This window comes from Onychostoma macrolepis, chromosome 06, assembly GCF_012432095.1.
Source record: "Onychostoma macrolepis isolate SWU-2019 chromosome 06, ASM1243209v1, whole genome shotgun sequence".
NCBI classification, from domain to species: Eukaryota; Metazoa; Chordata; class Actinopteri; order Cypriniformes; family Cyprinidae; genus Onychostoma; species Onychostoma macrolepis.
The window spans coordinates 23,062,107-23,072,192 of NC_081160.1; the positions used below are offsets into that span (position 1 = coordinate 23,062,107).

A 10,086-nucleotide genomic window follows, 5' to 3' on the forward strand; every position below is an offset into this window, starting at 1 on the left:
AGAATTCAAAGTAACTTAAAAAAAAGTTTCACACTTGTTTTCTGTTTGAAATAATGATTATTTTGCTTACCCCATTGGCAGATTATTTTGCGTGTTTCAAGCAAAAACTCACTTAATTTTCACTTGTTTTTCTGAAAACAAGACAATAATTTTTACTTGTCTAGAAAATCCTTCTTGATTTAAGAATGTTTAGATATTTTGGCTGGAAACAAGACACAAAAATCTAAGTAAGAAAAGCATTTTTTGCAGTGCAGTGTAAGTATTTCATGAATCTGTAGCTGCTAGTGAAGTGATTGGGACTGTGTGTACTCTTGTGGTGCCAATCATTGTTGTCAGGACATCATATTCCTGAAGCTTCACCCACCTTTACCTTTTCTTACCAAATTAATCATGAAAATTATTTTTTAATCTGCTGAGAAAATCTATGTGGCATGTCACAGGGTGTGTCTGTCGCACTAATCCATCATAACAGTTTACTTCACCCCAACCAATCACAGCATTCTATCTTTGCCTTAGTCTACAGCCACACAAAACAAAATGACTCATGAAGTAAAAATCCCAGTGACATTTTAAATACACATAAATGTCTTTATATCAACAACTATTTATGTTGAAAAATTGTTTATGTATGATGTTTTTAGTGCACATTTGTAATTAGTCATACTACAGCTTATTTCCTTACAGAGATGTAATTACACTATTCATAGTTAAAAACAGTACCATTTGAAATATTAATACAACTTAAAATATTACAGTATTTTAAAATATATTACAATAGCCATTATTCCATTCTTCAGTATCATATGTTCCTTCAGCAATCACAGTAATATGCTGATTTGGTGCTCAAAAACATCTCTTATTATTATATACAGTGCCCTCCACTAATATTGGCACCCTTGATAAATATGAGCAAAGGCAGCTGTGAAAATAAATCTGCATTGTTTATCCTTTTGATCTTTCACTCAAAAAATTCACAAAATTCTAACTAAAACAACTGAAAGTGGGGAGAAAATCTCATGATGAAATAAATGTTTTTTCTCCAATGAATGTTGGCCACAATTATTGGCACCCCTAGAAATTCTTATGAGTAAAATACGTATCTCTGAAGTATATTCCCATTCATATTTAATTTTTTTTTAGCAAACCAGGGTGACTAGGAGCATGAAATTGTCCAGCCACTTCCTGTCCCACAGGATTATAAATATGAGGAACACAAAAGCCAAATTCCCTTAATCATCCATCACAAGGGGTAAAACCTAAGAATATAGTTCTGATGTGCAGAACAAGATTGTTGAGCATCACAAAATAGAAAGTGGCTGTAAGAAAAGAGTTAAAGCATTGAAAATCCCCATTTCCACCATCAGGGTAATAACTAAGAGCTTCCAATCAACTAAAGAAGTTAAAAATCTGCCTGGAAGATGATGTGTGTCTATATCGTCCTAATGCACGGTGAGGAGGAGAGTTTGAGTGGCCAAAGACTCTCCAAGGATCACAGCTGGAGAATTGTAGAGATTAGTTCTGAGTTGGGTCAGAAACCTAAAGAAATATATATCAAACATCCCCTACATCACCACATGTTGAGAGGGTTTCAAGGAAAATTCTCCTCACTCATCCAAAAACAAATTCCAGCATATTCAGTTATCAGACACGACTGGAACTTCAAATGGCACTGGCTTCTATGGTCAGATGAAACTGAAAAAAAAGAGCTTTTTGGAAGCAAACCTACAACAGATGAGTTTAGTACAAACAGGGATAAAAAATGTACCCCATGTCCACTAAATATACTGCTGGATCTTTAATGTTGTGGGCCTGTTTTTCTGCCAGAGGTCATGAACATCTTGTTCAGATGCATGGCATCATGGATTCTATCAAATACCAACAGATAAAAAAATCAAAACCTGACTGCCTCTGTTAGAAATCTTATAATGGACCGTGTTTGGATCTCCCACCAGGACAACAATCCAAAACAAACATCAAAATAAACACAAAAATGGGTCACTGAGCACAAAATGAATCTTTTACCATGGCTGTCCCAGTCCTCTGACCTGAACCCTATAGAAAATGAGTGGGGTGAACTGAAGAGAAGTACTAACATGGAGCTGTGAATCTGAAGGATCTGGAGAGATTCTGTATGAAGGAATGGTCTCTTGTCAGGTGTTCTCCAAACTCATCAGGCATTATAGTAGAAAAATCAGAGCTGTTTCTTACCCCATTGGCAGATTATTTTGCTCGTTTCAAGCAAAAACTCACTTATTTTTGACATGTTTTTTCTGAAAACAAGACAATAATTTTTACTTTTCTAGAAAATCCGTCTTGATTTAAGAATTTTTTGGATATTTTGGCTGGAAACAAGACTAAAAATATAAGTAAGAAAAGCATTTTTTGCAGTGTGTGCTGCTTAATATTTTGTTTATATAATTAACTTTTTCCCCCAGAATTCTTTGATGAAAAAAAAAAAAAAGTGTTAGAGAATAGCATTTTTATATTATACATTGAGCAATTTAATGCATGCCTGCTAAATAAAAAATAGCAAAAAACGTTATACCTTAAAACAGTGTACATACAGCTAAAATACATGCTAGCATACAAACAATGCTGGAGTGAGAAAAGAGAAATCCGATCCCAGTTTCCCTTTACTGAAAGATTCAGCTTTTCCTTTCCTTGTGCTTTCCATTATTCTATTTTATTCTCATTTTCCTGAGAGTATTTGAGTTTCAGATAATGAGAGGGTAGCACAGAGGGCCGAATGGGTGGACATTGAATTAAATGAATTAAAAAAACAAAACAAAACAAAAAAAACAGACAAACACAAAAGAGTAATAAAACGTTGAGCTGAATGTGGTTGCCAAGGACATTTATTTCGCTCTCTCTAACAGCCTTTTGTGCCAGTTTCATCTAGATTCATCTGGAAATGGGTGCAACTCGAGTAAAAATCCACCATTTTTGAGTCTGTTAAAAAATGCTGTCAGATTTTCATAAATATAATGATGGTAAATTTGAAGCTATTATTTAAGTAATAAGCCTACTAGTTTAAAACACTGCATTCATGTAACTGAGAAATAAAGCAATACAGCATGCATGTTTGTGCGTGAGAGAGAAAGAAGTAAAAGGAGTTTAGGAGTGGGGGAGGTCACATGTGGTAAAGGGGGCAGGGTGGTGCAAATTCCTTCATTCTGAAGTGTGACTCACTGTCCCTTCGTTTTCCTGCTTTTTTTGGCACTCTTTTCCTCTCTGTCTACTCACTCTCTGCCAGCTGTGTCTGCCAACTTTTCATTGGACTCTTCATTTGTAAACCATTAATGTGATGGCTTGTCTATGCTCTGCAGACCTTATCCAATACACGGCAAATCTTTATCCAGACATGTGACATCCACTAGGCTACTGACCAGAAATAATTCAATAATGAAGTGAGAAGAGACTGTAAACAGGATTTCTTGTGATCAGCTTTCTATCCTCCTGATTTGAGTGATGCATCTCAGTATGACTGTTGTTGATGAGCACAGCACAGTTTTGACTAACCACAAGAAAGGAAATGAAAACGTTGCTTAGAAACAGACTAGTACAACAAACACACACACAAGGTTGCCATGTGTATGATTGAAACAAACACAAGGAGTTTTCAATACTAGATGTACTTCACTACTTCTAGAGCAAAAGCTAGCTGGAGAGCATGCAGGACACTTAAAGCATGTAGAAGAGAGAAGAAAAAGAGGGGCTTGATCAAACCATGCACATTTTTTCCTGCAGGGCAGTCTGTGATTTGTATTCAGAGCTCCCGGAAATCATGGGACAGATGACTCATCCGGTAACCAAAGCTCTCTGGAATCTATGGACACCCCATTCAAACAAAGACACTGCAAATTGCACTCTCGAGACAGAGAAAGCACTATAACCATCGATAAGAGTCTGTTAGCAAAGATTCTCTTCCAAGTCAGAGAAATGTTCCACGAGAAATTAATTCAGCCTCTAAATAGGAATCCTGCTGCCTTTTACATCACAGGTATTTTAAACGGCGTATACAAGCATTTATTTGAAAAAAGTGAAACATGAATTGTTCCTTGATGCACGTTAAAAGTGTATAGCAAGTTGCAAACACTGTAAGTATTTTAAAAAATGGATACAATTAAAAAAACTGCTGAGAAAAGAAAGAAAGAAAGAAAGAAAGAAAGAAAAGATCAGCTTTCAAAAACGCTTTGTGCAAACTCCTCAGGTTTCTTTTACCTCCTGGGTGTGTTAGGCCTCTGGGTGTCCTGTTCTTTGGATCACAGGTATTTCAAAGCAACATCTTTATTGCAACAATTAGCTATACGCATTATTGTTTTTTTTGCCATTCTTGGATATCAAAACCTGTGACATTAAAGCTGGGTTCACACTGTACAGTTTTTATAGAGCTTTATAATGCCAGATTGTTCAATATGATCCCAGTGAGAGCTTGCACAAAACCAACAATACTTTATGTTGTACTGTACAATTCTCATCTCAGCCAAGACTATGGATTTGCATAGGTTTTCCAGTTTTGTGCTACAACAAGAGAAATCATCAAGAGAAATTGATCTTAGATAGCAAAATTGTTACCAAAAAATTATACAGTTTTTGCCTGGTAGAGACAGAGTTTCACAATGTTCCCCATTCAGTGAACTCTAAATATTAATATTGATATTAATATTAATATTGTCTTGAGCTTTTGCATTTATCACCTTGTTGTTTTTATACAACTCCCAATTTATTCTGAGTGTTGAGTCTTTATCAATGTTTTTTAAACACATATTTGGACAGTTATATAATTTTGAGCAAGACCTTAAAAGGCCAAAAACAAGTGGGACTATTTGTAGCACTGCAGTTTGCAAAAACATCCCAGTGAATAAACGTTTAGATTCCTTAAAGGGATAGTTCAGCCAAAAATTTAAATGATCATGCTCCAAAGTTCCTTTCTTTTGTGGAACATAAAGATATATTTTTTTAAATAGTAAAGTATGATATTTAAACTATTATTAAGGATCTAAATTTTTTTTTTTTTTTTTTTTAAGTTTAAATCTAGTTCACATGTGGTCTTGGGAAAATGCACACATAGGTGTAGCCTGTCCCAAAGGTGCTTGATCAGAATCATAAACCATTGTTTTCTTTTTCAACCTCTGATCTTAGTTAGACTTGTTATTTAAGTTTTCACTAAAGCATTGTGTGACTGAAAGCACATAATGAGCCTGAGCTCAGGGCTGTATCTCATTGCAGTACGTATATGTGGCCAGATGAGCATAAGGATTGAGTTCAGATGGAGGGAGGCAGAGGGGTGATTTTGAGGCAGAAAAGGAGGGAGAAAGGATGTGGGAAGGGCGTTAGAAATCACTGAAAAAAAGTTAGGGAAAAAACGGACCATGTGGGCAGGGTCTTTGCTGGTCAGTGTGCGTGTGTGTCTCTGAGTCAGAGAGAGAAAAGGAGGAACAGAAAGAGTTTGGTGGGGGTATAAAAGCCGCACAGTTCTCTTCCTGTAGCTCTCAACGGCTGACGTCTCTCAGCATACACTCATTTTCTCGTGCACTCAGTACTTCCTTCCTCTACCACCATGAGCTTCTACGCACCTCAGGCCTCTCACATCTCCTTTACCCGCTCTATGCCGGTACACCGTGCTGCTAGTACGTATGGCGGGGCAGGTGGACAGGGCACCAGGATCTCATCCGCCTCTTCCATGTCTCTCCGTTCTGCTCCTAGAATTGGGGGCATTTCTTCCTCCACAGCCTTCAAGGTGAGCTCAGCCGGCATGGGTGCTGGGTCAATGGCAAGCTCTGCCTCCACAGGGTTCACCCTGGGCAACGAGAAAGGCCACATGCAGAATTTGAACGACCGTTTGGCCACATACCTGGAAACGGTGCGCCGGCTGGAGCAGGAGAACAGCAAACTGGAGATGCAGATCAGAGAGGCCCTGGAGAAAGGTGGACCAGAAGCACGCGACTTCAGCAAGTACAACGCAATCCTGGATGACCTAAGGAGGAAGGTGAGAGGCATTGTTGGGTTTAAATGGTTTATCTGAGTGTGTGTTTTCCTTTTGGTGGGGGTTCGATATGCAAAAGGAAGCATTTGAGAGATTGCGAGAGCAGCCAGTTATTTATGTTAGGAGGAGGAGATACCAGATGTTTTGAATTACAGCAATCTAACTGAAATGAAGAAGCAAAACCTAAAATTAGCAAAATAGCAATTTTATGTATTAATTTTGACAGAAAAGTTTATAATATAATAAATTATATTATATTATATAAACTTGAATAAAATCAATTTACAACATAAAGCACATTTTTTTTTCCAGTTTGTGTTCTGGATTTTAAACTCCTGAAAACTATGTTTACTTCAACTTTACTAAAACTTTTTTTTCTTTGTCACCAAAACCTTGAGCCTTTTAGTTCTTAAGAATATATAAAAAAGTTTTTGTAGTGTTCATGAGAACCCTTCAGTGCAATAAAAACGCATGATCAGATTTCCGCACATCTCAATGGAGGGTGTGGCACACGCCCTGTTCTCTCTCCTCTTTCTTTTGTGCTTCTTCTGCTTTTCTCTATATGTATTCTGGATATGACTGAGGGAATTCCTCAAAAGCCTCCACATTTGGTTTTAAAAATCTGTGCAACCATGACAACGGTCAACACAAATAGATCATTCACAATCATTTCTAAAGCATTAGAAGAATGTTTGAGCGACTACAGCCAGCTGAAACTTCCTACAGAGTCTCTGACTAGAGTCATAATGCAAAACAGATGTGGGATATGCAATTGCACACACACACAAATGCACCCACACAGCCACGATCACACTCTCGCATACAACAAGAATGCAAAAGAAGATCTCCATCATTTATAGCAGATGTGGTTGAGTCGTTACATAACATTTATTGTTCCAAAATGTCTAATCTTTGCTTTAATTCCAGTTGTAAAACTGCAAAGTACAAAACTAAGCTAATAAAAAAGGTGCTAAACTAAAAAGAATGCTAACGTATGCTAACAAATGCTAACATTTTTTATTTAGGAAAATTTCAGACAGCCATGTCTGATAAGCAGAAGCACATGATAATGCGTACCAGCTTCTGCTTTCACCAGTGCAGGATGTGGCACACAGACAAATAGTACAAGTATTATTTGATCATTTCTTCTATTCAAATGTTCTGCACTACACACTTATAATAGATAATACAGTATATTTACAGATATGCACAAATTCTCTCTCATACAGTACATCAAACATAGCCATAATCCAAAAATACCCTGTCAAAGTCAAAAAACAACTCTTTTGTCTCATATTTTAGTCTTGCTCAGTCAGACCATTTCTTACTCCAAAGTTTCATAAAGAAAGGTAATACAAAGTATAATTCAAAACCTGATTCTAGGTAATTGGTTGATTAGATAAGAACACGTACGTCTGAACATCATTCCAAGAATGCTGTAATTAAAACCATCTGACAAATCGTATCTTTTGTAGAGTTTCAAAAAAAAAAAAATGCTGAACGGACGTCAAAAACAGGTTTTGTTTGGTGAAATATGTGCTTTGTTTTGCCTGTAGGTGTTTGATGCCACTTCGGACAATGCTCGTCTTGTTCTGCAGATTGACAACGCTCGTCTGGCTACAGATGACTTCAGAGTCAAGTCAGTTTTCATTATTGCACCACACAACTTAAAAATACATATTGTAGCTTGGTATCAAAGAACATGCTTCTCATTTTTAGAACATGCTTCTTGCACTCATTTTTAGAATCACAAAATAGACATGCCAGAAATCTTCAGTCTGACAGATGCTTGATGGAGGACTGTTGACATGCACACAGAACATTTTAGTGCATTACTTGAAAGGCTGTTTTGTGTGTGTTATAGGTTTGAGAATGAGATGGCCATCAGGCAATCCGTGGAAGGAGATATTGCTGGTCTGAAGAAGGTCATTGATGACACCAACATTGGTCGCATGAACGTGGAGGCTGAAATTGAGTCCTTGAAGGAAGAGCTTGCTTTCCTCAAGAAAAACCATGAAAATGTAAACAACAATTGCATAAGAGCCACTTAACACTAGTTGCACTAGATTCACACACAGAAAACTTAAGGACTCCATGATATTGTTTGATGAGCACAGGTTTCTTTCCTGTGGCGGATTATCTTATTGAAGTAGAAATTTGGAAAAATTTGGAGTTAATTCTAGAAAGCATTTGATTGATCAGAAGAATATTCTCAGAAGATTTTTTTTTTTTAATCTCAGAAAAAAAAGCTATATTTGTCGCTTTATGCTAGCATATAGATGGATTTATAGCAGACATAAACAAAATATACCAATTTTGATAGGGTCTTTAAATTAATCACAGTGAGTTTTTACTTCCACAACATGCAGACATCATCAAAATGCAGGAAAATTCACCATATTACTGAAAGGTCTAATTTCATACTATAAATGTTCAACTTTGACAGGAAATTGGGGAGCTGCAAAACCAGATTGCCCAATCAGGTGTTCAGGTGGACATTGATGCACCGAAGGGGCAGGATATGTCTCTAGTAATGGAAGAGATGAGGGCTAACTATGAAAAACTGGCACTTAAAAACGCAGAGGAACTCAAAATGTGGCACGAATCCCAGGTACAGAGCCTCTGACCACTACATAACAATAATTTTGCTTTAACTGAACTCCTCCAAGCAAATCTAACCAAATCTTTCTCCTCAGATTTCAGAAGTTCAGGTGCAGGTGGCTCAGAACACAGAAGCATTACAAGGTGCACAGATGGAGATGAATGAACTACGGCGACAGATTCAAACGCTAGAAATAGAGCTCGCATCCCAACAAAACCTGGTAACGTGCACATGCACACCATATTATGAAAGTGTTAGATTGTTGCACTTTTATTGAAATTCAAAGTTTATGATGAAACTGTTTTTATAGAAAGCGTCACTTGAGGACACGCTGCGGAACACAGAGCTACGTTCAAATGCAGAGATGGAGAAGTACAACACCATCATGCTGCAGCTTGAAGCTGAGCTGGGACAGTTAAGGTCAAAGATCACAGAGCAGGGTCAGGAATATGAAGCCCTGCTTAATATGAAGATGAAACTAGAAGCAGAGATCAACACTTACAAGAAACTTCTAGATGGGGGAGACTTCAAGTAAGAGATCAAATATATCTTTAGTTGTTGTATTTTACAGTGTATCATATATATTTACTGATTCTTCTTTCTTTTTGTTGTTTAGGCTCCTGGATGCACTAGAGGGCCAAGACTAATATTACAGGCAGCGATCTTGAAGAGCAGACCACAAAACAAACTTAACATTTTAGATAGCATGCACATGGAAACCTGTGGTGAATCTTTGTCATTTAAAAGCCCCCTTCTACTTTGTCTAGACTGCAATTTATACAACACACAACAATTTCAACATGATGTCATTTACAGGGTAATTGCTTTCTGTCAACAAAGCCTGTTCTTTTTTTACAGTCTATGGTTCCACCCTACACTCTGACTTTACGTGCAAGCTACAGAACAACAAAGGCAGCTTTTAGAACATCAATTGTGTATTATGAGTCTTTATAATACATAATTCTATGTCATTGCACAAATTATACAGTAAACTTAAGAGAAATATGAACTTCTCTACTGAGTCAAAGCAATAATGAAATAAAAACATGCTTTCTAACTGAAATTTGGAGTCAAGCAAACATGAACAGACATCAAACATCTCTTACAATGGTTTCCTCTTTTAAGTTGCATGTTTTGTCCACTAGAGTTAACTCTTACTGAGCATAAGTGGGTCATAGGATGGTGTATTTCACACAAAAAGTCAATAAAAGCAAGGTTTCATTTTAGTCTAGCTACTGCTCATTATTGTCTTCAGGGAGGACAAAATAATTATACACACATTTTAAAATAAAGGTGATTGGCTCTTTTAAGGCACGTCTTCAGCCCTACCATGTTTAGCAGTAGAATTATGCCAGTTTGATTCATTTAATACTTGATTTTAATGTTTTAAATATGAAATACATTAGCTGTTGGACAAACACTAAGACAGGATACAAAAAGCAGACATTTGATAGATAATTGAAACAATATGTACAAATGTTTTGCTTGCAAATGCTTT

At 36.8% G+C, this 10,086-nt stretch overlaps 1 protein-coding gene across 1 annotated transcript; it reads left to right on the forward strand.

Moving 5' to 3' along the window:
• The first annotated feature begins 5,474 nt into the window (after positions 1–5,474).
• krt18b (keratin 18b) lies at positions 5,475–9,814 on the forward strand. Its single transcript, XM_058780043.1, has 7 exons — positions 5,475–5,989; positions 7,543–7,625; positions 7,851–8,007; positions 8,433–8,597; positions 8,683–8,808; positions 8,899–9,119; positions 9,205–9,814. Exons 1-7 carry the CDS (start codon positions 5,561–5,563, stop codon positions 9,233–9,235), a joined length of 1,212 nt encoding a protein of 403 aa, XP_058636026.1. The 5' UTR covers positions 5,475–5,560; the 3' UTR covers positions 9,236–9,814.
• Positions 9,815–10,086: the final 272 nt, after the last annotated feature.

Excerpts from the sequence above, each read along its gene's own strand:
- krt18b (XM_058780043.1), top strand. The coding sequence starts at position 5,561 with ATGAGCTTCTACGCACCTCAGGCCTCTCACATCTCCTTTACCCGCTCT. Across the intron at positions 5,990-7,542 it reads TGGATGACCTAAGGAGGAAG|GTGTTTGATGCCACTTCGGA; the intron begins GTGAGAGGCATT and ends TTTTGCCTGTAG. Across the intron at positions 8,008-8,432 it reads TCAAGAAAAACCATGAAAAT|GAAATTGGGGAGCTGCAAAA; the intron begins GTAAACAACAAT and ends CAACTTTGACAG.